This window comes from Brienomyrus brachyistius, chromosome 11, assembly GCF_023856365.1.
Source record: "Brienomyrus brachyistius isolate T26 chromosome 11, BBRACH_0.4, whole genome shotgun sequence".
Taxonomy (NCBI): domain Eukaryota; kingdom Metazoa; phylum Chordata; class Actinopteri; order Osteoglossiformes; family Mormyridae; genus Brienomyrus; species Brienomyrus brachyistius.
The window spans coordinates 23,035,637-23,063,345 of record NC_064543.1 but is presented as its reverse complement, the minus strand read 5'-3'; the positions used below and the strand labels follow the sequence as shown (position 1 = coordinate 23,063,345).

At 38.9% G+C, this 27,709-nt stretch overlaps 3 protein-coding genes across 8 annotated transcripts; 2 read left to right on the top strand and 1 right to left on the bottom strand.

The window, feature by feature from the left end:
- The first annotated feature begins 173 nt into the window (after positions 1-173).
- Positions 174-7,599, top strand: e2f8 (E2F transcription factor 8). Of its 2 annotated transcripts, none has more exons than XM_048969664.1 (12): positions 174-536; positions 1,862-2,107; positions 2,384-2,537; positions 2,836-3,156; positions 3,309-3,470; positions 3,581-3,718; positions 3,816-4,092; positions 4,212-4,728; positions 4,897-5,181; positions 5,263-5,398; positions 5,621-5,979; positions 7,159-7,599. In XM_048969664.1, the coding sequence occupies exons 1-12, from the start codon at positions 534-536 to the stop codon at positions 7,372-7,374; spliced, it is 2,814 nt and encodes a 937-aa protein (XP_048825621.1). In that variant the 5' UTR covers positions 174-533; the 3' UTR covers positions 7,375-7,599. The 2 variants fall into 2 exon arrangements, with proteins under 2 accessions (XP_048825621.1, XP_048825620.1); XM_048969663.1 differs by lacking the exon at positions 174-536 and adding an exon at positions 1,417-1,543.
- Positions 7,600-8,180: 581 nt separating this feature from the next.
- Positions 8,181-15,664, top strand: csrp3 (cysteine and glycine-rich protein 3 (cardiac LIM protein)). 4 transcript variants are annotated; one of them, XR_007381065.1, is made up of 7 exons: positions 8,181-8,313; positions 9,137-9,290; positions 10,154-10,325; positions 12,328-12,457; positions 12,951-13,044; positions 14,168-14,259; positions 14,349-14,601. XR_007381065.1 is itself a non-coding variant. In XM_048969696.1 (6 exons), exons 1-6 carry the CDS (start codon positions 8,227-8,229, stop codon positions 14,681-14,683), a joined length of 711 nt encoding a protein of 236 aa, XP_048825653.1. In that variant the 5' UTR covers positions 8,181-8,226; the 3' UTR covers positions 14,684-15,664. The 4 variants fall into 4 exon arrangements, 3 of the variants coding, with proteins under 3 accessions (XP_048825653.1, XP_048825654.1, XP_048825655.1); XM_048969696.1 differs by lacking the exons at positions 14,168-14,259; positions 14,349-14,601 and adding an exon at positions 14,610-15,664; XM_048969697.1 differs by having other exon boundaries at positions 14,168-14,602.
- A 331-nt stretch (positions 15,665-15,995) lies between these two features.
- On the bottom strand, positions 15,996-26,260 carry zdhhc13 (zinc finger DHHC-type palmitoyltransferase 13). Of its 2 annotated transcripts, none has more exons than XM_048969675.1 (17): positions 26,154-26,260; positions 25,197-25,456; positions 24,663-24,785; positions 24,236-24,313; positions 23,892-24,036; positions 23,398-23,462; positions 22,961-23,123; positions 22,024-22,149; positions 21,689-21,822; positions 20,483-20,583; positions 19,797-19,924; positions 19,238-19,300; positions 19,031-19,124; positions 18,771-18,854; positions 18,466-18,623; positions 16,780-16,877; positions 15,996-16,565 (listed from the first exon to the last, which is right to left on the bottom strand). In XM_048969675.1, exons 1-17 carry the CDS (start codon positions 26,175-26,177, stop codon positions 16,427-16,429), a joined length of 1,983 nt encoding a protein of 660 aa, XP_048825632.1. In that variant the 5' UTR covers positions 26,178-26,260; the 3' UTR covers positions 15,996-16,426. The 2 variants fall into 2 exon arrangements, with proteins under 2 accessions (XP_048825632.1, XP_048825633.1); XM_048969676.1 differs by having other exon boundaries at positions 19,797-19,921.
- Positions 26,261-27,709: the final 1,449 nt, after the last annotated feature.

Sequence of the window (27,709 nt, the reverse complement as noted above, 5' to 3'; positions counted from 1 at the left end):
ACCCCGTCCCCATTTACCTGGCCCTGACCTCTTTGAGGTTTATTTGACTCCGCCCCCATTCGTGTTCATCACGGAGTGTGATTGGCTGGAGGAAAGGCGAAGCCGGCGCGGGATGAATCGCGCAGTATGCTTTTTTTCTAAGAAACTACGTCAGGCGGGATAAATCGTCCCGAAATTGTTTCACTCTTTTAAACTAGGATGATTAACTCTTGGATTATAAATGGGGCTCTACCGCTAAATCTTTAATTATTTCTCGTACAAATGTCGAACTAGTTAATTCTATGTAGGCAAAACTAGTTAAAATACAATGGGGATTGTAGTGTTTGTAATTACTAGAAGTAAAATTAGCTGTTAGAGTTATTTTAACTTATTTCTTGTCCTAGTTTAAGTTAAAACTTTGCCCGATAGTATTTTTATGAGGTGCGATTGATTTCTTTTAAGGGTTTAACTCATTTTCCATGGACAGCAAATATCCAATCTGCCACAGAGACTGGAATAGATTCCCAATTTACTTATCTGTTTGAAATTGGTGCATGGTAAGTTTTTTTTTATATATATTTATTTTCATTTTTCGTCCTGGCTTGAGAATTGTCCACATTGTGATTGCATACATTCTGATGTTGGAGCTCACTTAATATTTTAGAGTTGCTATGCATTGGCAAATATAGAGTTAAACTCTGCCTACTGTAATTTCGTAAGGCAACACTGCGTAGCCACGTTATGAGTAGATACTTGCATTTCTAAGTAATCTTTGAATTGAGGCACCGTAGCAGCATTATTATTACAGAATGTGCGTTCTGGTTCAACACGAGTGAAGTACAGTGCAGTGAATGTATACAACTGGAGATACTTTAATGGCGGGCGTTGTGGTAAAAATGATATACTCGCTGGGTTGTCTTCTTTGCATGTGTTTGTTTTAGATAGCTATGGAGTTGTAACGTGTTTTATTTTCACCGAAAGGCAATAAAACCTAACTAAACTTATAGACATATTATAGTTTGGTTATTAAATAAAGTAACGTGGCTGTCTGTTACTGTCTAAATGAAAGTTGTAGAAAATTACCGAAATACATTACAAACGATTGAAATAAATGCATGCCATTGACGGAGACAATAGTTTAATTCCCCTTTCTTCTACATTGTATTAAAGTTCATACTATAAGTTGTTTTCTATGCGTTTCATATTTCCGGGTTATGTCATTGGACTAGTCTAGGAAATTCCGCGCCAAGATTTAAAAAAATATCTACCTGCGCGGGACAGTCCGACTTGCCCTGGAACTAACTCCCGCTTCATTTCTATTGGTCGACTATCAATGTAGGGCGTGTCCTTCGCTTTGTGCGGCTCTCTAATTCGACAACGTAAACGCCAGTCAAGTTTATGTAGTCGTGGGGTCGACATATATTCATAGATGCCTTCTGGCTATACATGATATTATTAGCAAGGTTGAGTTTTTAGATATTTGATCTACAAAAGTCTTTTCTTGGATCAAAGCGGTTTCAGATCGAATGTTTAGCACAGTATGCGGAATTATGTTCAACTGCAAGTAAGGTGTTATTTTATCAGCGTTCTTTTAATTTTTGTTAATTAGTTGTGAGTGATGAATGTGTTGCTGGATTTACAAAATTAAAAAAAATCCAAAATCAACTCTTCTTGCGGTCTGAGTTCCGTGGATGAAAAGGTTATATTGTCTGTACTTCGTTAGGACTCAAATACAAAATATAATGTAATTGGGAGTGTAATTGAAATTTTAAGTGTACAGTAACCATAACCATCCAACTTATTCCTAGATTGTACTTGCTTCCTAAAGAGATCGCAATAGGTACTATATCAGTTATGGATTTTTAATTTTTTTCTCAAACAGGATAATGCTTTCTTGGAACCAGCCATTTTAATGAAAATACCAGGGAACATATCAGTAGATTTTCAGGAGACCATGGGATCTCTGACAACACCTACAAAGGGAAAGAACAATCCTGTTACTGAACCCTGGACCCCGACATCCAACCTCAAAATGCTCATCAGTGCTGCCAGTCCAGAGATCAGGAACAGAGAGAAGGAGCTAAGTCTGGATAACAGTGTAATCACAGAGCACATTGATGCTTCTCAGGTAATTTAACGTGAATGTATCAGAAAATACTGTTTTTACTGTGATTCAGCCAATGCACTTCCTATAAGCTATAACTATTGTGCTTTTTCCCAGTTAAACTAAATTTAATTGCTTCTATATTTTTTGTTTCTGTGGTTTCAAGCAAGTCTGAATTGTTAGGACTTGCACACTTAGTCATTGCAATGAATGTTCCTAGACAAATTATTTTTTTTGAGTACTCACTATTGGAAATGTAATTATAATTATTTGTTTGTTTTTCTATTCTTTTGCTGATAGGAGCCCCCATTTGATGAATCAGACAAACTTCAAATAAGTCGGAAAGAAAAGAGCCTGGGTTTACTTTGCCATAAATTCCTTGCACGTTACCCAGACTACCCTAACCCTGCTTTGAACAATGACATCTGTCTTGATGATGTAGCGTTAGAACTCAGTGAGTTTATTTTTCCTTTAAAATGCTTGCTTGTTTGTGAACATCTAGACATTCTGACATCAGTCCTGAACTTTAGAAGCCCATATCACAAAGATATTCAATATCTGTAAATTTATTTTGTTAAACAAATGGCACAAAATCTATTTTTAAAGGTAGAATTTCAATTACATTAAATCTCAAATACCTGCAAGCTCTCAAATTCTGTACATATCAGGTAATTTTTATTTTTAAGTATTTTCCTCCTGTAATGAGTTGGACATGTTTCTCCTCACGGTGAATATTTGTGTTTGTTCTATAGATGTGGAAAGACGGCGCATCTATGATATCATGAACGTCCTGGAGAGCTTGCACATGGTCGGCAGGCTCGCTAAGAACCGCTATTTGTGGCATGGCAGAGTCAACCTTCCACAGACCCTGGCCACACTCAGGAAAGTAGGAGAAGAGTACAAATATGGCGAGCAGATGGAGCAGATTAAGCAGAGAAGCTATGAAAGAGAGTTTGACTTTGACGGTGACGAGAAAGAGAATGAGGACATGAGCAAACCTGGGGACGCAGAGAGTGAACTTGGGCAAAAGGAAATGTACTTTGTGGAGCTTCCAGGTGTGGAATTCCGAGCAGGTGAGCTCTCAAGGTTGTACTCTGAATTTTTAATACCTGATGGGTTAAATGTATATAGATATTGTGATGATACATGATTGAAACCCTTAATCATACAGAGCTACTGTGGTGTGTGTGTTTTTTTTTTTTTTTGTTTGTTTGTTTTGTCCCAGCTTCAGTTAATAGCCGGAAGGACAAGTCTTTGAGGGTGATGAGCCAGAAGTTTGTTATGCTGTTTCTTGTCTCCACACCACGGATAGTGAGCCTTGAGATTGCGGCAAAAATTCTCATTGGAGAAGACCAAGTCATTGACCTAGACAAGAGCAAATTTAAGAGTGAGTAACAAACAGAGAAGGATGTTTCCCACTGACATGTAACCTAAAACCTTTTTGAACATGCATGTTGATCACCGGCCTCCCTGATACTTAGTTGCATTATTTTACAGCAAAGATCCGTAGATTGTATGATATTGCAAACGTGCTGAGCAGCCTGGAGCTCATTAAGAAAGTTCATGTTACAGAGGATAGAGGAAGGAAACCGGCTTTCAAGTGGACAGGCCCAGAGGACTTTGCAAGCAGTACTGGTGGGTTCACATCTTAGTGACTCAGCAAAAGATCTTGAGTTTACCTCCTGCCATTATCTGTCTCTCTATTTGTTTGTTTGTTTAATTTCCTCAAAAGATGCTGATGCTTCATTGACTACACCATCCACTGCAACAGGGACTTTGGAGTCAAGGTGTTCTGCACAGAACTGTGCTAAAAATCTCTTCCCCTCCAACACAGTAAAGCACAGTTTTACTCGTCACCCTTCTTTGATTAAGTTGGCAAAAAGTATACAAGATGACCGCAGGAAGATCAACTCTGCACCTTCCAGCCCTGCTAAAATAACTGAATTTGTCCCAAGTAAAATGGCTCAACTGGCAGCCATCTGTAAAATACAACTGGATGAACAGTCAAAGTAAGTCTAGGATTGCTTTGCGCTGAAAACGGTACTTGTTCTGTAGCGTCAAAACCATTTGATTTATTTAAAAGAAGAAAAACAACTGGTTAATTTCATATTTGCTATTTTTCTTTCAGAAAAAGCAAAATAAACGCCAAAGTGACTCCCGCAGTAAATAATCTAGAGCAAGCAGAAATTGGTAGGAAAATCAATGAACCAGCATTAAATATTGAACAAAATACCAACCGTAATCCTGAAATACAGCTGCCCACTACAACAGCAGGAACAATTCCATTTCCCCCCTCGCAGCAGCCTGCTCTTATCCATGTCCTTCTACCCCAGCACCAAATAAGCAGGCCCTATACCCTATACGTTCATCCTTCAGTCAGGCCACACCCATCTAGCCTAGCTGTGCGTTCAATGACATTTGAGGACAAGACTGGAGGGAGTTCAGGAACAGCCAGAGAGGAAAGCACATCACCAGGGAAGTCTGCTACAAAAGACATAAGTCTCTCTCAGATGCAGGAACACAGTCTGCTGCAGCATAATTCTGCCTCCTCCCCCTCAAGTCCTGCCTCAATGAAAAGAGTCTCCTGTGAGCAGATCTGTGAGAAGAGCCCATCTAAAGTCATGAAGATGCCAAACAGTTCTAGGGTATATTCTTATTCATTATTATTTTGGAAGTATTACTATAGCAATATCAGGCCACCAACGTTAAAATAAGTGAATTAATGTAAAAACTTGTCCTTTTCACTTGAAAGTTCTGAGTGATGTATTCCCAACCATAGCACACTGATCATCCTTTATGTTCTGCCTTTCTAGTCGCCCTCACCCTATGGGCCAGAGCTGGGTGACATTATACAGGCACGCCTGAAGGCACGCAGGAGCCTGGTGTCAAACAGACCCTCTCCCCGGGCTCTTCACCTCGATCCAGAATTCATAAATACGCCTGAGAACACAGCAGCAGAGAAGCTGGACCAGAGTGTGGAGAGATTCCTGGAAAAGGAAGAGAAGCTCTCCCCCTCCATGAGTGAGGGAGGTCTCACCCCTCTCCGAGCTGTACCCTTGCAAGAAGTCCTTCTCTCCTCTGGACATTTACCTGCTGAGGTGAGGTACTTTTCATGGGCATGGTTTGCTACTTTTGCTGTGATGCAGGGCAGCTGATTATGCATCCCTTCTGTCCCACAGGCTCTTATCCCAACTGGGTATCTCATCCCCATCTCCCAGCAGTCACTCACTAACCTCCAAGACTCTCGGATGCCTGGTGCTGAGAGTGTAAATGCTGCAGCCTCCAATCACACTGTGTTCCACACACCTACAGCAGGTATGACCTGTGCTGGAGCCAGAATGGTTGCATAGACATTGTCTAAATATCAGTCACATGGTAAAATGAGTTTAAAATAAACATTTAAAAATGATTTAAAAAAAAAACCTTTGTTTAGCTGGTAAATTAGCCTGATTAGAATTAAGTGTAATTGCACATTGTCAGATCTAATTAAATGTACTGTACTTATTCATAATGCCTTTTGCCTCATATTCTCCATAGGGTCCTTGCCAGCTGGTGCCCAGGAGTTTACCCCCAACAACTTCTCCCTCAAACTGGCTTCATCTGCTGTGCCAGTCTCTCCCTTCCCAGTGCTCAGTCAGTCGGGCCCTTCTCCAGTGCCTAGCCAGAGACTTCACAGCCCCAGCCCTGCCATCCTTAATTTCACTCTGCAAAACATGGGCCTCATCCCCAGTGGCGTCCCAGGCACGGCTTCTGCCTCCATGCCGTCTGAGCAAGTGAATGCCAGCCCTTCTCAGCTTGGTTTCCAGCAGAGAGGCATGATCTTTGTGAAGCCCATGTCACCTGTGCCCCTCCAGCAGCAGACCGGACAGCCCCTCACCCTGTTCAATTTACAGCAGGTGACACACAGAGAGTGCAATTTCAATTAAAACAGTGCAATTAACACTTTAGCCAAACATTCCTAGAGATGATGCTCCAGAACACATTATAAATAATGTGTTTTGGAGAAATATTCTAATATTTTCATGGACAGTATTTGAAGACCGTGAAAGTAAAACACATCTATATAAAAGGTGGTATTGTAGAAGGGACTTAGGACTGTGATTATATAGGAACCAAACTGTACTGAGAAAAGTGTCTAGTTGCAGTGTGGTCCCAGCTCGCTTCAGTTTATCACTAGAAGGATCAGCTTGGTAAAGGTGTTGACAGGTTTGGAGAGTGACAGTGATGTAACAACGAAGGGAAACTTATGAACTTCATAATTTATTATGTGTTAATTCCTGCTAGCAAGTCAGTGAGAATCACAGTGTATTACTATCAAACGCTAGTGAAATTACTATTAGCTTAATTTGCATTTCGAATCAATTCCATTGAGCTGCTCTGTAGTATTTTTTTTTTTAAGTAGTGGTTGAAAGTTATTGGGAATGCAGCAATATATGCCGATGTGCAATATATATATATATATATATATATATATATATTATATAGAATACGGCCTTTTTTACTTCAGATAATCCATGCATATTGAAAGAGAACGCTTGTGTCTCCGTGCATTTTGACAAATCAGATAGTGGTGATGCAAACAGCTTGGTTTGATCACACCTTCATCCCTGCTACTAAGTAGGGCCATGTTAGCACAGGTACAGCTCGAATAATTTGCATTTGAAAACCAACACTTTGCTCAACTATGGCTCAATTCTTGGTGGCCATAAGAGGTTCTCAGCCTGCATGATAGAATTGTTTTGTTGCCTAGAAAACCAAATGACCTAGCGCCCTCTAATGGACATCTGGTTATCACTACATTTTGGTAGTAATACAACAATGAATTTCTTATCACGGATGTATACCTGTGCATTCAGGGGAATCAATCACCCATGCAGCGTATTCATGCATGGGTGTGTTGTGGTATATTTTATAAATGTGTCTAACAGTTTTTGTGAAGGTTATGGAAAGTTTTATGGGGTGTGGTTGTGTATGATAGTTGCAGCTTATTTAATAACATATGGGTAATGTCTTTGTGCCGTGTGTGTGTGCATTCTCTCTTTGGTGACAGGTCCTTTTTTCTTTTTCCTTTATAGCCTCTGATAGCAACTCCCAAGGGACCCCAGCCCATCCACCACAGCTTTTTCCATACCCCAGTATCTACCCTCTCCCCTCTTGCCACAGTGGTGACCTCCTCGAGCAACACAAGCTCCAGGAATGTTTACATCCCACAGCGGAAACTTGACATAGCCACTGAGGACAACTGTAGAAGTGGCCCAGAGAACCTTATGCTGCTAAATGACTTTTGCTGATGAGTCACTGTGCGTTAAGAGCTGTGTCCCTGTACAGTTTGACCAGTATATTGTCTGTGCTGTAATTTTTCCATTGAAAGGTCCCAGACATCTACCATTTGGACATCAACACATTGCAGGACAGCTTAAACGAGATTAGAGTTTCATATAATGACCCTTGGTTCCAAATATATATCAATCAGTTATGAGTAAGGTGCCAAAAATAAAAGGCTTTGTGAAATGACAGCTGGGATCCTCATGCAATTTACTGAGGTGCTGTGTGTATCTAAGAGCACCACTAAATCCATGAACAGACTAGTTTGTAAGTTGGTACATGATAAACTAAGGAACACAAATAACACTTGAAATCTTTTAAAGTGTAATTGGGTTTGGTGGGTAAACTGTAATTTGTAGACAAAGTGAAAATGTTTTATTTTTGAAAATGACAAGAGTTAAGTGTTCTAGATAAGAGGAAAGCTAAATTCCTCTATTTAATGTTTAAGTGCCATAAAAAGGTGTCTGGAGTGCAGGACCTGTATGTTGTATGTGTGAATGAGCTGATGGATGAATCATTTTGGAATCTGCATGTTTTACAGAAGAACTGAATTGAAAGAAAGCTGAATTGTATAATAAAAATGGATGTATGTTTTGAGTTCCTGTTTTAAACCATGCAGTTTTAGAGTAAATTATAGTAATACGTAACAGATAAATTATTAAATACTAAATTAGTGTCTGCCAGAACTGAAATGGAATCAAAGTCCAGTTTATGGTGGGGTGTCTGGATTACATACCAGCTTGGGTCTTTATCACAAGTTATTTTGGGAAAGTGGTCTAATTTGGACATCGCTGCTGCTTTGGTACCCTTAGCTGTGAATGAAAGATGGCCAGTATTTAAGGTCTCGGTTTGAAATCATTCGAAGCAGAGAGAGCAGACCAGCAAATACTTCTACTAGCTTGCTGGTAGGTATATCCCTTATCTTGATTAAAACATGATTTGGTTATATGATAAACATAATATTTCTCAGAAGTATGAATGTAATCCCAAGTAAATATGTACCCTAGTTGTTTTGTTAAAGAGAAAGGGGTGGGGAGGTTGTGACTTTGAAAATCAGAAAATTGTGATTTACTGAGTTTGAAAGTAAATGTCTTATTGTATCATAAGGGTAACCTGTGGTGAAATTCTTGTTATAGTGAATTTTGTTAGGTGTTTTGAAAAATATGTGTTCAGATGACCTAATTAGTCTGTGCTTTCAGATTTATGTTTCTTTCTTTGAGGTTCTTCTCATCTTTCTCATTCTTTAGAAAGTGCATGCTCAGTGGTCTTGTCCAGGCAGTTTGAGAGTTCAGCTGGTGTGCATTCACCAGCAGATTTGGTAAAGGCACTATTCCTGGACTCTTATCTTCACATTCCAGGGCTGTGAGATTGCTTAATGGGAGAAGACTGAAATGTCACCTGATAGATTATCTGTCCTTCAGGGTCCTATTTTGCTCACATCACACGTTCTGTGAAGGGTTTTCACAACAGTGTAATTAATTCTAATTTGTTCAGTAGCACAGCAAAAAAACTGAAATTCACATAGACCACAGTGTACAAATGAAAGATAACAATTATGTATTAGAATCTGAATTTTGGTACATTAAATAGAAGAATTTTATAATGTGAAAGCAAATTACTAGTAAAACAACCAGCAATTCAAAGCAAATTAAGCAGCCATAGAAATGATCAATCCATGTTTTTCCCAAATTTATAAAAGATTGTTATACTATTCATGCAAACCTACAGCTCTTTAATCTCCTTGGGGCAGTCTCTCAATTGTTGGTGACGATGCCAAACTGGGGTGGAGGGGCCAAATGTGCAGCGTGTGAGAAAACCGTGTACCATGCTGAGGAGATTCAGTGCAATGCCAGAAGCTTCCATAAGACCTGCTTCATCTGCAGTGAGTGAGCAACACGCTGCTATGAGTGTGACAACGAGTATCTCATGGAGGGAACTTATACTTCTCAAATTATATTTACCCATTTATACATACATATTGTCTGAAGGTCACAAATTAAGCCATTACCAAAAACCATGTACTTTTATACCCATAACCTCATCAGTAATTGGCATTGTTACGGTGCAGCTTGATGGCACCGTTTTCAAGACAATTGACATGATATAAGCAGTATTTTTTCAAGGTGACGTAATACCAACAATTCAAAGGCTTACGCACACCATGTTATAAAAATGTGATGTGTCTAAAAATTCCTACTGAAGAGATATCCTGTTTTAAATAGTATCTCATTCTAAGGAAGCTGGAGAGGAATTCAGCAGTGTTGATGGGTAGATGATGCCATCGGGAGCCTAACACTTGCTATGGCATGACTCAGATGCTCCATTTTCCCTCCTACCACAAGTGTACAGGGTTATGCACCTTTTGGCATTTGGAGATGTGTTAGCTGATGTATTGAGTGGTATGGAAAGTGTAATAATTCTGCTCTAAGCCCAGACTCCCAGGGACACCTGATTGACATTGGATTAGACTTTCTCTTTTTGTAGGATTGCTGAGCACTAGTGACCACTTATAACTTACCTATGTCAGACTTTTTAAAAAGTTGAGGGTGGTTTCTGCTGTTTCTTAGACAAACCAGCAGATTTCATAATACTAAAATATAGTAAGTTTTAGCAAAAAAAAAACTTAACATGAAGTCAAACCTAATCTAAGAGACAAATAATCTAATCCTGGAATTTTGGATTTAGCAAAACCTTAAAACAGCCAATACTACCAGTGAAATTTTCCCTTCTTATTATGCATTTCAGTGGCTTGCAGGAAAGGTCTTGACAGCACAACAGTGGCTGCCCATGAGTCAGAAATCTACTGCAAAACATGTTATGGAAAGAAGTACGGACCCAAAGGCTATGGATATGGCCAGGGAGCTGGGGCATTAAGCTCTGATCCACCTTCAGAGAGCCTGGGGATCCAGCCACAACAGTATGTGTCATCTATTTTTTATCATTCAGTATTCAATCACAAATACCACTGCTAACCTGACCAAATTGTCAGCCATTCATCAGGGTAATAGTTATGTAAAAAGATGTATGTAAGCGTTATAGTTTTCATTGATTATATTGTCTGTTTATTTGAAATATAACACATTAATAGTGCATACTATAATTAGGGTCCCATGGTGCCTACACACGCTATTAAAGCCGGAGGGGGTCCTGTCAACAAAATTTGCAGAGTAGGGAGATCTATCATGTGATCGGATATACCGGACGGGTAGCAACTCTCTTCAGAAAAGACCTTTTCCCCGTTCAATTTCATGAGCTCAGTGAAGTTTTAAACAAGTCAGGGTGAAAAACAAAGGAAGAGAAATAATTTGTGGCACGTCCGAGTATGCCTGCTTTTTTTAGCCAAACCTGATACATAAGAAGCTGATGATGTAATGATAACAACCCATCAACAACATAACAACTGCCATTTACATTATACTTGTGTACCTTGCATGAGCTTCTATGAAGAACTAACCACAGGAGACCTACATGATGACCACACGAATTCTGGTTCTAACTAGAGATGCATCGACCCACCGGCTACGGACCGGAATCGGTCTATTATCAGCGTGCTCGACCTGAACCGAAAACTGGCTAGTAGACTCATGTATTTCCGATACAAAACCGATCTGTTTAACGCATGCACCACACGTCATACGTACAGCAGCGCAGGCAATAGCCTCACAGCTGTATGTACACTCAGAGCCACATGCCTACACGTCGTTGTCATGGAAGTTCATTATGGAAGGCCATTAGCATCAAAAAAACTTTCCGCCTAGTGGCTGCATTATTTCACGACTACAGATGTTACATTTTTACCTCTATACACTTTCAAAATAAAAGGACATCTAACTTCTAACCACAAACACCGTAACAAAATCGAATTCTCCTCCGTTTGCTTATTATTCTGTGTGGCTTTTCTTATGTGCTATGAAATAGACCAGGGTGACAAAATAAGTATTATATGATCGTTGATAGGAAGCATCTACGCTACATTATTGTCGTGAAAATTAATCAATACTTATGTTTAATCAATTAGCCTATGATTACAGTTCAAAAGGAAACTGCTATCCGTTTCAATGTCATCATGAACACCTCCGTTAAGTATGGGTGTGTGTTGGTCACGAACAAGTTGGTTCTATAAGTCAGCTCCTTTTTTGTAGACGATGGAAGCCAGTGTTCTCCTTAGAACCGATTTCTTTCCCCTTTTCTTTCTTTTTGCTTATTAATACAAGGCTGAATAATAGGATATTTTCATCACATTACTCGATCACAATCATTTCATGCACTGATGCCGTTATTTCGCACATTGTATTTTTCTTTTTTTTTGGTGGCACACCGTGTTCCGTTTTGAGTGTGATTTGTTTGGAATGGTTTGTTTGTGGATAGTATATTTATAAGGACCAGGTGAAATGTTTATAGCGAACGCCAATTTACAGCGCTCAATACACGTTTAGTAGTGTTTGCAGGGTTACGAACTCTTACACATCTGGGGTGACACTCACGCTCCCAGACTGAAACGCTCACGCAAGAGATCTTACGGAAAATATCCAGTCCTAAACAAGACCGGGGAAACATAAGAAGAATTCGCATTTCGTGCTGGTGGTTCATAACCAGGTTGTAAGCAGAGCTTCAAAATCATGTTCATCAGCTGATCAAAAGTTTAAGACCATAGCCAAAAGAAAAAAAAACAGAACTAAAAGAGTAAAAAAAAAAAGGACTCAGTAATAAGTAGCTCCACCGTTCTTGTTGATCACTTCAAAAATTAGTTTATTGTGCGAATGCCTGTAATTTTTCCCACGGTCTTAAGATTTTGTTTAGGATTGTATATTATTCCATTGTAAACTTAAAATTAGCTACATCAAAAGTTTAGGGTAGTTTGCAAACCTTACATACATATGGAATACATATGGTTTTGGGACCTGTATTTTCTTTTTCAGATTCAAGCCTTATCAACCTCCAGCAAGTTCAAATCAAAACAAGTTTGCACAGAAGTTTGGTGGATCAGACCACTGCCCCCGATGTTCAAAGGCTGTCTATGCAGCAGAGAAGATCATGAGTGCTGGAAAGGTAAATAGAGTGGCCATTTTTCTTAGTAACCTTTGCCTTGAATTTCGTCTAGACCTTTGATAACTTTTCCATCAAGAAAATATCCCCTGTATCAATAAATAGGGTCATTTGGAGCTTATCCCTGATAGCAGAAGGTAAGGGTCACACCCTGATTTTGATGCCAGTTGATCACAGGGCACATGCACACACTAGGGGTGATTTAATTACATCAGTTAGCCTAAGTTCATGCCTGTGAATTGTGGGAGGCAACCCCCATAAGATGGGGACAACATGCAAACTTGCAGAAACAAGATTCAAACCTGTATCCCTCAAAAAGCACTGCCTACTCATGCCACCCTCTCAAGGAAATACCATGTGATTCCATTCATTATGCACGTTAAATATGGGCTTCACTGCTATACAACAATAAGGCAGGAATTTTGGAAAAAAAAAATCTACATTTATGGTTTGGTGTTCGAAATTTGTTACTAGTCCATGTGGTGTGTATTTGCAGCCCTGGCACAAAACCTGCTTCCGCTGTGCAATCTGTGGGAAGAGTCTAGAGTCCACAAACGTAACAGACAAGGATGGCGAGCTCTACTGCAAAGGTACAGAAAAGACATACACACAGTCAAATCAATGCACATTTGGATAAGAAGTACTTAACTATGGGTTGTAATTAGACTTAGATGGTGTCTAATTATATTCACCAAACATGGAATACAGTTTTGGGACCAGTCTGCCACGTCAGACACTTTCTCATTAGCAAGATAATTCAACAAATATTTGATGGAGCTTTTTCTAACTTTACAGTCACAAACTGTAAGTGTTCAAAATTTGAGAAAAATTGCACCAAAATTGAAGCAGTGCTGCACAGTAAGAGCAAATGAAGTTAGACACTTCATACTATTACTGCAACAACTCAAAAAGTATTTGGCACATATTTATCAACCTTTGTAGAAACCTAGAAAGGGTGAAGAGCTGGACCAGCTCAAATTTTGAGACAGATTGCACCAAAATTGAAGCAATGCCACACAGTGATAAAGAAAATGGCAGTTTTGACAACTCAAAAATTATTTGAAGTAGAACTGGGCATTATCGTGATAAAATTGTCATATTAGTCAATATCGATAATTATCACAATATATGTCACATCATTATTTCTTTCCAATTTATAGGCTGATTTTTGTTCGTGAGTGAAAGTTGAAGGAACCAGATGATTCATTGTGGTTTTAAACTATTCATCATCATCAGAATGTCACAAACACTTAGCAAACAGCATTTCATATTTGACAAATCTGAAGTAGAAGTTGAAACAGTTATTTTAGTCAGTGCCAAGGAAACGCTGCCGCTTGAATTCTCTGTGGATTATTAGTGTTGATTTCTTTTTCCATTTTGGATTTTGCTGAATTACCCTTGTTGGACAAGTCGCTGTGTACTTACTTGCTCTCCTAAAGAGTTGCCCTGTTGTTTTGACTGTTTTTCATCTGCCTGCCTACAATATTGCATTCTTATTTCATAAATAAATCCCCCATTTGTGTGTCTGTACTTTGTGCGCTCCATTGCCAGTCCTGACAGTCAGAGAACATGACGTGTTTTTCTTGTGATGCAAAGTGTGTTGCCAGCAACACGCTGGGTATTACATTATATCGAACTTTCATTGAGTATGTTATATTGATAATATAAGGGGAATTATATTATGTTAATTAACGTTGTCATTTTATTGCCCAGCCCTAATTTGAAGAATCTTTTCCAAAGATGAAGATCTACACCTTCACACAAACTGCCCCAAAAATAAAGCATCAGTGCTGTGTGATCGCAAAGTAAGAAAAGTGAGGCTGTAGAAGACACTTGGTCTTGTGAACACAGCAACTATAAAAGCATTTGACAGACCTTTTTTTAAACTTTACAGACACATTGAAAGGATGAAGATCTGGACCAGATCTATTTTTGAGACAAACTGCACCAAAATTGAAGCAGTGCCATAAAGTGATAGCAAAGAGAAGGGCAGCCTCAGATATTAAATCTTGTCAGCATCATAACTCAGAAATTATTTTCTTGGATCTTTTCTAAACAGACACATTTTATAGGTTATGATCGGAACCTATTCAAACTTTGATACAAACTGCACCAAAACTGAAACAAATGCAGCTTTGTTCCTTTTCTTTTACAGTTTGTTACGCCAAAAACTTTGGCCCAAAGGGAATGGGATTGGGGAATCTTGGAATGGTGGAGGATCAAGAATGAAGGCTCTGAAGTGTTCTGGACTCCAAGATAATTTTCACATGGCACAGTACACAGTTCAGTATTACACAGTGGAGGTAGTCGTACAGCCTATTAAGACTGGCTGAGTTACAGAAAATAAGTGTCCCACACATACATGATATGTATGCCTACATACATCCTGTAAGGTCAGCCATAGTGACAGATGCTTAGCAAAATATTTTTAATATGTATGGAAATGTTTATACTAATATTCACCATATATACAAAATGGGTAGAATTAGTTCTTAACAAGACAACTTCATATTTTGAAAAGATGTTATTGTCTGAATGCATTAACCCTTATTACCTGAAATTATTACTATTCATAATTAATCAGACAATACCACAGTAAATAAGCCTGTATAGTTAAAATAAGCATGGCAGTACAAAACACATTTGTACTCAGTCATGTAATTCAATGGAAAGGATGTTTACACAGAGCGGTGCAACTTATAACTAGTTTGAATTCATTTCAAGACAACTTTTGTGTAACACTAAGAAATAACTTAAAGAAATGTATGGTACAGGCAGTAAAATGAATGCCTTTAGTTGAAATCTCTTCTGTTATTACTGTTTGCCCTGTTAGCTTTGATAACTGATACTGAACACTGATCATAATGTTTAGTTTGATAGAATCTTAGATGGTCACACTTAAATCACAGAGCCATGTGCAGAGCTTCACTTCAAATCATGGCAACGAGTATTTCAAACCAACAAATATTACTATAGCTGTACACATGCTTTTGTGCCTAACTGTAATGAACGGATCCATTATTAACGACTAGAGAAACATTATGTAATGAGTAAATATAAACAAGTTTACAATGGCTACCAGCTGATTACAGGAAATAGACGTAACTGCAATATAATTTTGATTACTAAAATCTGCCTTTTGTGAATATCATGTTCTTCGTCGGAACCAAATTCTTGTGTGATATTGTACAATAAATTATCTGGAAACTTTTGGCTTTCTGAATTATATGTACACACGGCCCATACGCATTATACAATAGTGTAATTTTAAAAAAACATCCTGTAAACATTTTCCAAAACATTTTGCACTGCTTTGTTTCATAGCAGATTACACAGTGAAGGTGCAAAGCAATGCAAGTGTATGGCATTTTGGTGTATATCACAAAGGAAATTATTATCCTACATGCAGTAAGTTGCAATTACAATGAAACAATATAGCTTTAGAGCAGGAAAATGCAAGCAATACCAAGCAGAGTATGTCTGCAAAATCAATAATGCACGCTCATAAGTGGTATAACAAGTGAAATTAACAATAAATCAATCCAGTAACAAAAATGTATATTAAAAGTGTTTTTCCAGCTGATCACTTATTTCATATACAATACATTCAGTATAAAAAGAGTGAGCTATTCATAAAAATATTTAAGGTATTGTTTCACAAATGTTGGGGGGGGGAAAATACGGATCAAAATAATCTCTATATAAAATGTTCATGAAATTTCAAGCATAATTTACTTATAAAGTACACAGGATAGTCCATAACATCAGATTTATAAAGTCTTATTTGTAGATTAATATATTACAATATAAGGCAGTTGTTACAAAAGTAAATCACTCAGTTTCTTTAAATCACTTCTTTCTTATGGTTTGAACACACATACAGAAACAAAACCAACCTAAATCCTAAAACTGAGAGCCAAAAAACGGCTAGCTCTTCTTGTTTGTTACTGTGTTGTACAGCAGCCAACAAGGTCAGACTGTATTAAAGCCACTGAGCGTAGGGCAGTCTGAGCCTAAGGAGAATTGTTGGGTCCAGTCCACCACAACAGGCTTGCAGAGTCCACAGCAGCGCAGCTGGAAGAAGTTTACTAGGTTTCGGACAAAACCCAAACTGAAACAAGTAGAGGAGAATTTTTTATGCAAGACTGCATTGGACCTCAGTCTTACTATGCACTTCACAAACCTATTCCGTTTTCAAATAAATCTGCATCATGTAGGCCTGGAGTGCTGTTATCCAGCAGGTTTACTATCTTACCTGGTCTCTGATGAACCACACAATGAATCCATAAACAAATTAATTTCAATGAATTAAAAAAAGAGCTTACTTGTATGGATTTTGTCTCAATGAAACAGATTGTGAGGGCTTTCTCCTTCGTTGCATGAGGTAAATTCTCTCTGAGGTAGTAAGACCATAGACGGCAATCTGTCCACAGAACGGTAAGAGTAAATGAATTACAGTACTCTGTACTACACATTATCATATTCAGCACCTGAAAGCTAGAATCCACTATGTGTGTGGGTTATATATATTATATCTTTGTGGGGACCAAAACCTGTTATTTTGACGTTGTGGAGACCATTTTTTTCCATCCCCAGGAGGAGAAACCCAGTTCTATGGAAATCTGTGACTAATCAAAAAAAAAAAAAAGTAAAAATGCCAAAAGTGTTGTATTTTGTTTGTTTACTTATGCTTAAGGTTAGGGCACAGTAGGGGTTAAACTTGTCATTGTTGGAATTAGTGATTTTTCAATAGAAATCAATGGATTGTCCCTACAAAGATATGAATACAAACCCGTGTCTGTATTAATGTATATTATACAATATTATATATTACTATAACATATTATAAGAAATCATGTTCCAGTCAGTGATGCAGAAATTCCAATTTACCTTTACATATTTAGCTTATGTGCAAAGTGGCATACAGGTCAGCTTGAAATCAAAGAGCAGGATCATCTAGTAACCTGGAGCACTTAGGTTTAACAACCAAGTTATACTACAAACTGACAGTTTTCCATTGTAAATCATGCAAGCTGTACCAGATTTCTACCTGCGCTGACATGGTCCTGCTTATTAGCAAGGCCTAAAGTGTTAAGAAACCAAGCTGGTTCCATCACCATCATCTAATTGGCCAAAATGTACAGAGATACCAGTGATTTATGTTGATATGCATGGAATATCTAAAGGAAAAAAGGACATATTCTATATATTCATTATTAGAAGCATCACACATCACGATGTATTGATACTTTCCTGATAACTTGCATCTTGAAAATTTCCAGCCTCCTACTGAACAGTAAATTAGCGTCTCTGGTTTTACGTTACTATTGTTCTCCAAACCCAGCAACGCTTTTACTCAGCTGACCCTTCTGCAGTGGTAAACTGAAGGCGAGCTCGAACTGCGCTCTAACTACTTTCTCGTTGCGATACACCTCGGTTCTTGTACGCCAGTGGAAAAGTACCATATGATAACTCTGTGGCACGGCAACTTTCACCCTCATCAACTGCAGTAGCCTCCACCTGTGACCCAGCTAGCTACAAACAGCCTATTTTCTCAGTAAAGGAAACTATCCACTTTTGTTACTTGAGTAACATTTTCATGTGGTATCTGTACTTTTATACAAGCATGAGAACTGGGAACTTTTTCCACCAGTGAAAACTGGCATCATTAGACTTGTGAGAGGATTAAGACCAGACAGTCCCAGAAGCACAAACTACCAGCTGTTAGCACCTGAGAGATGTACCACCCCTTCCTAGCTAGTGCTCTTTGTCCTGATTGGTGGGCTGCTGAATCAGTTCAACCAAAAGTATATTTTATACTGCATGCAAACATAGGGGGGAAAAAAGTCAAAAAGGACACAAGGCACAATATGCCCAGACAGACAGACCTTTCTGGCATGTGTCTTTCTTATATATTACATTCCCATATATTAAAACAATGCTGGGTGAATTGGAACCAATAAACTGATAAGATTACAACCCGCAGGAGAACTTTTTCTACATTAGCATACCTGATAGAGTTGCATCATAAGAATGGCGGAGGACCAGGAGGTATGGAAGAAAGTGAGGGCAAACATGTAGAGCACCCAAGGAGAGCAGCTAGCCAACTCTGTCAGCACTCCCCATGCCCCTTCTTCAATATAATTCAGCTGGCAACTCTTGGACCAGTCTGAAGCAGAGAAGAACAAGGATTATCCTAGGATAACTTTAGTCAAACAATGATGGATATTTACCGTTTATTACCGTTACACAGCTATAAGAAAAATATGGTTTTGGAAATTAAGAGATAGATGGAAAGTTTTGATTTTATACTTACAGGTGAGGCTCCCATACAATATCCAGTAGAAGAAGAGACAAAGGAAAAAGAGGAACAGAACAAAATAGGAATGATTCCTGGCCCCTGCACAAAGAACATTGTTATTAACAACACTGTCAGCAAAGGAACTGTCTGCTCAAAGCCCACTTATGGTTTTACTCACAATACAGCTTCTTCTCAATTATTATATTCCTCCTCAAAACATCAGCTTAATGTTTATCTGACCGATACTGGCTAGCAGGCAGAATTACAATACTTACCTATGCAGCCATTGATCCACACAGAGTGGTGGTCCTGCTTGGCAATGCAGGAATCACAAGAGAAGCAGTGATTGGCTCGAATCGGCTTCTGCATCTGTACCACAGAGTAAACAATCATTCTGGGTCTTCTAGAAAAAGTTACATTTTTTAAAAGAACTTTACTGAAAAGAAAGAGGCCCTGTTTAACATTTTCCTTCAATTACTCACCATACAGGAGGTGCAGAAAACTCTAGGATCCAGACAGCCTGCCTCTGCCAGCATGATCACATTCTAGGGAAGGAGATAACCGTCAACTTCACTGCCAAACAGCTAGTACACAGTCCACCAAGCATTCCTGTGCAAATTCAGTCTATTCTTACATATTAAGAGTTTTCCTTTTTTTATGAAAATATACTAATCCTGTGCTAAAAGATAAAAAACACAATAACTTACAGACCAGATTAATACACAGATTTCACCCACAAACATTTCAGCATTTTATAGGTATTTTTCACTTGTGTAGTTCCAAATACCTGAAATACCTCCTGTATTTCATACCTAAGCACCATCAGAAATAACTGGTGCATGACATCCCTTAAACCACTTCATAGCTGGTTAGCAACAAGTCTGACCCAATCCAAAAAAGGGTATCTTTAAATTCTGTATCAAAGACATTTAAGTATACTGTTCAGTGCCCTTCTACTACTAAAATAAACTATTCAGTATTATTTTTATGACACTGCGAGGCAAAAATGGATGAGGCAGCCTCTCTTTTCTGTGGCAGTACCTTCTTTCTCTCCTCCTCAGGGGTTTTGATATACCCAGGGTCTGTCCTCCAGCTTCTGTAGTAATAGTAGAGCAAGCCAGTAGCATTCAGGCTGAAAAGTATCTTCACTGTGGCAGTTGGCTGCCATGGTATCTGGAGTTAAGGACCTATCACAGGAATACCATTAAACATCATCAGCCTTTGCAGAAGAACAATGAGGAGGATTCTTTCTCTCTTTGCAGTACTGTATCTTACTTTTGGTTTGGATACGGAGTTGTGGGTCAACCTATTCTCAAATGTTGAATTTCTGTGTGAGTTTTGCACAGGTTTTAACTGGCCACTTGCAAGATGTACGTCCTTCGCTCACAAATGCATGTGAAATATTATTAATTGGTGACCGTAAATTTTATTGCGCGCGCAACTTCAAACATAAATGCGATGCCGTAGCACTGCTTCAATTTTGAGTGCAGCTTGCAAACTCAATGTATACCTGAACACTTCCTGTTTGTTTGACCTTTTTGGTGAGATGATTATTAGACATAGGAAAAAAACATGTAAATAATAAACAAACAAACAAACAAACAAACAAACAAACAATCTAGATTTGTGAACTCCAGAATCAACAAACAAAATAAAAAATGTGTTAGACTGAACATAAAAGTGCCACACTGAGGGCTGACAGAGCCATAAAACATCATGAAGGATATCAGGCATGAGCCAGAAGCACCATGTGAAGAGCATCAAGAAGACAGAGGCCATCAGGAAGGTGGCTGGAAGAAGCCTATTGACATCTGGGCCCACTATAAATCTGCATGTGAACACATACAAACACAAGGCAAAGAGAAGCAGAATAAGCAACACTAGATAGATTTAAATATTCCTCCTTTCACAGTCACGAGAGCCACTTGATGGGATTCACAACATTGCATTTTAATGTGGGATTAGTTTAATTTCTTTTAAAAACATGTTTTATTTTCGGGACATAAAAGGTTTCATAAAACATTAGGCTGATAAACAACCACTGTAAGGACATTTGATTTTGATCTTTGAAGTAACATATCCAGTTAATAATAAGAGGTACTATCTTTGTACCCCTTGTACCAAAGTCGAATGGCATGTGTCACAATTCAGCCAGAAGCTCAAATCTCAAATCATTTGGTTATTGAGCAATCAATTCAAAGTAAATGACAGACAAATTATTCTATGCATTTTTTTTTTTTAAATATGCAACCCCCCTTTTCAGAGGACAATTTTATTTTTAATTATCTGAACAACAGAGTAATACATTAAGTGAAGCTACTCCAAATCAGCCGATCCCTGCCCATTCTATGCAAAATATTAATGCATTATGTGTATATTTCACAGCTGTGTAATGTGATGAGGCCGTTTGGGAGAGAAGAACTAAAGAAAATTACCGTAAGTAAAATGCAAGTTATTTTCATTTAACCAATCATTCACTTCCATTGCTTTGCATTGAGAGACCAGAAGGCAGCTGATCTCCTTGACTTTTAGGGTTTTACAACATCACTCAATGGACCTTCCTTCACCATGTCCAAAAGAACAGGATGAAAAGACTGGGCATACACTGAATTCAAATATACCCACCAAAGTAAGAACCGCCTAAGTATTTTCAGTATATGGTGTGTGTTTTAAGAGTTTTCCTGTTCCATATGACATTCATTCATTCATTGCCCAAATGTACCACCGTAAGTCCGGAGAACATCTCACGAAGCAGCAGATATTACGCTGGGTACAATGTAGATGTTACAAACGACTCGAACAAAAACTGCTTTTTGACATACATATAATTGCATTACACTTATCACTGCAGCCAGGCAGGTGCAGACAACCCAGCTTTACAAACAGAAATCAGCTGCAAGCTTGCAAGCTTAGGAAAAAGTACACCTTCTTACCGGGTGATGAGGTTGACCATTCCCAGCACGCTGGCCAGCAGAACCCCCTTCAGCAGCCACGACTCAGAGTTTAGATCAGTGATAGCACCCACAGCCCACAGCACCGCTGTACAGAACACCAACAGCAGGTGGAACTGGGAAATAAGGCAGCAAGTACTATGAGAATACTGTGTATGGCAGGCAGCCTAAGCAAACAACAGCAGTGACATGGGTAAATCGACATTCACACACAAAGGTATAATTCACAGCAACAAACTGTATGAGGAACAGCATAACACAGGTCTGGTGTTACAATTAGTTAAAGCACAGATGTTTTGGCTGAAAAGAAGACTTACCCTGTATCTGTTGACTATCTGGAAGAAGATGGAATTGGCCTTCATCCTCTCCTGCTTGACCTGATTCAACATGTGCACCAACAGGGGGCTGTGCACCTGATTTGCAAGATCGATGGGAGTCTGTCCCTAAAACAAGAAAAGACCAGCATGCATGAGAGAAGCTAACTCAAGTAAGCCACAAAGGAGTGCCTGAAGATCTCATGCTCCCTATGTGGGCATCCTCTGGATACTGTTCAAAAACATGCAATTACGATAACCACCAGCGATGTAACGATAAACACAATATCGCGATAAAAATACCTCGAAACCGTTGTCGGACTGTTCCGATATCAACCTAGATATCATGTGGTTATTTCGGTCCTATAAGCGCCGTCTCAAAGAATACATACTACATTAACGAATGCTTTGTGCTCTATTGGTTGTGTGCAACCCATATTAAATCCATTACAAAACAACTATTACAATAATTTATAAATTGGTCAAATAGAAACAAAAACACATTTACAGTATATTAACAAAACGATAATTTATCTCTTTAAAAAAAAAAAGAGGATTGTATGCAGATTGTGAGGTGATGTCAGGAAGTAACGCGGAGAGTGCAGGTTGTTTTTTTGCAGAAACGGTTGAGGCTGCTGGCTGCAGTGAGTGCTGCCAAAGGATTTAGGTAAAAATACGGTAAAAAGAAAAGCTGTAAAACCAAGTTTGGCAAGTTATGTGGTGTAAAAAGATTTTTTTTAAATTAGCTAAACTAAAAGAAAGATGGAAGAAATGACTCTTCCATGGTTGGAAGATGGAAGCTACAAAACTTGAATACATGACCCAACTATTAAGATGATCAGTATGCTGTTCTATTCGTTAAACAATCACAGCTACTAAAATATGAACCATCAGTACTAACATGGCACATATGGTTACTGAGAAGAGAATTCACGGTCACCTTGGCGTTCAGCAGATCCACGCTGGCTCCAGCCTCCAGCAGGATGTGGACTGCATCTACATTCCCAGCCAAGATAGCACAGTGCAGTGGAGAGTTTCTGTTCACCTTGTCCACCGCACTTACTGATGCATTACATTTCATGAGAAAGTTTGTGGGCTCTGGCCTACATGCAAATCACAAAACAGATTTCAGAGAGTAAGAGTTCATGCCCAGGTAAAAAAAAAAAAACATTACAAGTACACTCTGATTTAACTGAATTTGATATAGTGCCTTTCATAACACAGTTAACCTGAGGCACTTAACGAGAGTGTGTAACATATTACTTCCTGGATACTAAATTGTTCATGATAGAAGAAAAAAAGCAAAAACAAAAAAAGATAAGGAAAGGATTTAATTTGGGTTTAGATTTAGATTTAATTTAATACCACAATACTTACCCAATAATTTTCTGGGCCGCTAACATCAATGGAGTTTGACCATTAAGATCTGGACAATCAACTTCCTACAATTGTAAATGATTTAACACTTCAGTCTACAGACATCATTCCAAAAATGTTTTCACACTAGAACCAGGCACATGCACCATATTTTACATGGGTTCTGTGATCTTTGAGGTTTTTATATTTTCATGGCACATCAAATCAAGCTAAAATAAAGTGACAGTATTACATTGCTGAAAATAAACAAGCAACTAGTGGTAGAATTCTCACTCTAATCCACATCCTTAAACATTCTCACTGTTTATACAAGGTCAAATGAACAAGTCCTACAGAATTCACTATGGCTAGAACACCAGCAAAACAATTAATTTAATCTAAACTGCTAATTCATTCATATTTTAATAAGAGGGAGAATGAAATAACAAAATGCAGGACATACTGGTATTATAACCTGTGAGTAAAGAACAAACTATCTGCCACTGCACACACACCTGTCCCTTGGCCATCAGGTAGGCAGCAATAGGCATGTGCTGGAAAAGTACAGCTAGATGGAGGCTACAAAAGCCCTCTCCATCAGACAGTGAAGGGTCAGCCCCATGCCGTAGTAAGAGGATCACCATGGGGAGGTGGCCCTGCCTGCAAGTGGGTCCGTGCATCCCAGTCGCATGCAGAAATACATAAGGCAAAAGACATGGAAGAGGCAAAAGTCAAAATCTCCATTTAAACACACCTTCCCTCACCCACAATTCTATGTGCTTTGATACAATTCTGTTATCAACAATCAAATAAAACAGACAATTTCTCAAAGTACACTTGGGCAATAAAACACAGTTACCTTATGGCCCAATGCAGGGGTGTTGAATTAAGATCACCTCCTAACTGGTCAACAATGGCACCTTTAGAAATGTAATACCTTGAGAAAAAGCACAAAGTGAATAACAATAAAAATAACCTTAAAAGTCCTTACAATGCACCAAGCCATCTCTCTGTCTTCTAACTGATTATTTTGATCTGGGGCACAGGGACCTGAAATCTGTAGGCCTTAATACATTCTACATGTCAATGTCCATTAAGGTGTCTCATGTTGTATCACTGAAAGATCAACACAGCATTTCACTGAAAGCATCACATCTCAGGTAGGGCTGTTCCAAAAAATAATTGAAAGTGAAGAAAATATTTAGGTGGGTAAAAAAGCTCGAATGAAATGAAAAACAAAACAAAAGCATGCATTTAGAAAACTTTGTAGCATAACTGAGCCTTACTTGACAATCTCAGCCCTGTTGTTGATGGCAGCCCAATGCAACAGAGTGACATTCTCCTTGTCTGGCTGCCGTACATCGTACCCTGCATCAACTAGTTCCTTACATCGGTCCAGGATGCCAAACCTACAGATACAGATGACCGATTAGTTACTGCAGATGAGGTACAGGGAGGCTTGTTTTTACATTACTACAGCTGAATTACTGACTACCATCAAGGGCCTCTGAAACATAACACAATCAAAAAAAGTTCAGTATGCAAGAAAGGGATTAAACACAAAGTAAATTTAAAACAAACACGGACTTAATACTTTTAAAAGCAAATAAATCACTACAAAAATCAATGAAGAGATTTATTTTTATTTGAACAGGTACTCACACCAAGTAATGTGATGCTACCTTTTTTACTCTAGTGAAAACTATGCATATCTAGTCCTTAGTCAATTTTTCATTGCAATGAAAGGAAAATTAAAAATTAATTAATTAGGTCTGTATAGTAAAATATACCAAAACTATACAAAAATGAATGGATCTTACTGAGTGGCCTTTACAATGTCCCAGCTACTGCTGTCATCCATATGCGGTCGCCTTTTTGGTTGTTTTGTGGGGTCCATTGTGATGTCAGGGCCTGGCCCAAACTGTGTGCTCATTCCAGACATGAAGCCATGTACCATTGCACCGTGTCCATGCCAATGTCCATGCCCATGCCCGTGCGCCCCATGCCCATGCGCACCATGCCCTTGACAGTGGGCACCATGTTCTTGGAAATCACTGCCCAATTGACTCTGAGTGGAACACTGCAAAATTCAAAGCATATGTAAATATACATGTTTATTAAATTATTTATTCATATAAATAACAACATTATGCAGATGCCTATGATATACAACGTTACAACGTCTTTCTTCTTAAACAATATTATCCATTTTAGGGCAAAATAAAATCTTACTCGTCTATATGGTTCATTGCGCTGTGAATACGTGATACATATCAGGCTTTTCACTTTGTCTACACTACAATAATCACAATAAAATACAATTTATTGGATTAAACATAAGAATAACTTTTAGAGACTGACGCCATGGAAAGCTCCCCGTTGACAAAAATACGTTGAAAACCCTGGTGTGGGTGCTACTCATTTAGCCACATGATTTCTGATATCTGATTTCTTGGTTTATACCAAACATTAATGGAAAAAATAGTCCACGAAGTAACAGAAGTAACCTTATCCCCGTGTAGGAACGAGTAATTTAACAACAAGAAACGGTAAAGATATCTTTAAAAATCGGATAATTAACCACTTTACTAAAACACACTGACACGTACATGCAACTTACGTACTAAACTTACTGCCAGTTACTCTGCTGCTAGCCTGCAGCTAGCTAAACAGACAAAGAGCTGGTCAGGCAGCTTCAAAAGCAGAAGAAAATAACACAGAACGAGCTACATTTTTTATAAGATTAAGCTGATGGAAAAATATGTGCTCCAGCTTACTTCATTTTGCCCATTCCAGTCCATAATGTTGTATATACAGAAGAAAAACTAAAGCCTTTCACCACCGAAGCGTCTGCTTCCGTACTTCTCAACTTCCTAGAGACGAGCCACACAAGATGGGAGCCAATTGGTCAGTTATGTCTTATCCCCGCCCAGGACACGTCACAGATCTTCGGCAGCTTTCGCTTCGCATCCAAACAGCGGCAGTCTGGAAGTTTTGCTGAAAGTTTCGTAATACTGAGTACTTAATCTCGTTCGTAAATTAACGAATTATCCGACCCACTCGGTATTTATTCTGTTAAACACGCCTAGTTCATCCGAAATAGATCACAAAAAAACATACTGATGCTCTTTTTTGAACAACGTAACACCAACAACAACAACAACAATAATAATAATAATAATAATAATAAGAAGAAGAAGAAGAATACATACCATGCAGTTTCATAACAGGGTTGTGCACCAATCAGAAATACACTGAGAATGGCCCTAAATTAGTTCATGAATCAGTTCCTCACAGGCAGATGACAGGTGGTGAGAGTAGGTGGCTGTGTCTCCAACACCATCACACTTAACACAGGGGCTCCTCAAGGATGCGTGCTCAGCCCTCTCCTCTACACACGCTACACTAAAGACTGTGTGGCCACACACAGCTCCAACTCCATCATCAGTTCGCTGATGACACAGTAGTGCCGGGTCTCATCTCCCACGACGATGAGGCAGCCGACAAGGAGGAGGTGGATACCCTGACATTGTGGTGCCAGGAGAACTGCCTCCAACTTAACGTCAGCAAGACCAAGGAGCTGCTGGTGGACTTCTGGAGGAGTAAGGAGCGCTCCTACTCCCCCCTCTATATCAACGGGTCTGCAGTGGAGAGAATGAGCAGCTTCAAATATCCAGGCGTACGCATCACTGAGGACCTGACAACATGGACAAAACACATCCAAACCCAGTCCAGCAAGGCGAGGCAGCGTCTTTACCACCCAAGACAGCTGAAGAAGTTTTGAGTTTCTTCAGCGATTCTTAGGACTTTTTACTCCAGCGCTGTGGAAAATGCCCTGAGCCAGAACATCACATCCTGGTACAGAAACAGCTGTATACAGGACATTAAGGGACTACTGAGAGTGATTCAGGCAGCAGAGCACTGCACCAGATCTTCTCTAACGTCTCTGTGGGACATTTATACCAGGAGATGCCGGCGCAGACTCTTGTATCTTGAATTTGAAATGTTGTAACAATACAGTTTAAAATTTAAATATTCATACTCATAGACTCTTGAATCCCATCTATACCTGTAAAAATGGGTTCTTGGGACTAGGCCTGAATGTCCAATACATAATCAAGGACTTTTACAGACAATGTGGCAGTATTGCCTACACTGTAAAAAAAAAAGCCTGTTGCTTTTACAGTAAAAAACTGGCAGCTGTGGTTGCCAGAACTTTTTCTACTATTATGGTAAGAGGATATTAGTGCTGTTGATATTACAGTAAATTTGGAGTTTGATTCCAGATTTTACTGTATACATATTAGCCTTTTTACCATACAAAGAAATGCAT

What these genes read in the sequence shown, in the direction of transcription:
- e2f8 (XM_048969663.1), top strand. Translation starts at nt 1,520, where the DNA reads ATGCGGAATTATGTTCAACTGCAA. An exon ending in TGATGTAGCGTTAGAACTCA is followed by an intron (nt 2,538 to 2,835) that starts GTGAGTTTATTT and finishes TTTGTTCTATAG; the next exon opens with ATGTGGAAAGACGGCGCATC. An exon ending in CTGGACATTTACCTGCTGAG is followed by an intron (nt 5,182 to 5,262) that starts GTGAGGTACTTT and finishes TCTGTCCCACAG; the next exon opens with GCTCTTATCCCAACTGGGTA.
- csrp3 (XM_048969696.1), top strand. Translation starts at nt 8,227, where the DNA reads ATGAAAGATGGCCAGTATTTAAGGTCTCGGTTTGAAATCATTCGAAGC. An exon ending in CTGGGGATCCAGCCACAACA is followed by an intron (nt 10,326 to 12,327) that starts GTATGTGTCATC and finishes TTTCTTTTTCAG; the next exon opens with ATTCAAGCCTTATCAACCTC. An exon ending in TGGCGAGCTCTACTGCAAAG is followed by an intron (nt 13,045 to 14,609) that starts GTACAGAAAAGA and finishes TTTCTTTTACAG; the next exon opens with TTTGTTACGCCAAAAACTTT.
- zdhhc13 (XM_048969675.1), bottom strand. Translation starts at nt 26,177, where the DNA reads ATGGACTGGAATGGGCAAAATGAA. An exon ending in GACATTGTAAAGGCCACTCA is followed by an intron (nt 24,786 to 25,196) that starts GTAAGATCCATT and finishes CTGTATCTGTAG; the next exon opens with GTTTGGCATCCTGGACCGAT. An exon ending in CCCCTGCATTGGGCCATAAG is followed by an intron (nt 24,037 to 24,235) that starts GTAACTGTGTTT and finishes ACCCACTTGCAG; the next exon opens with GCAGGGCCACCTCCCCATGG.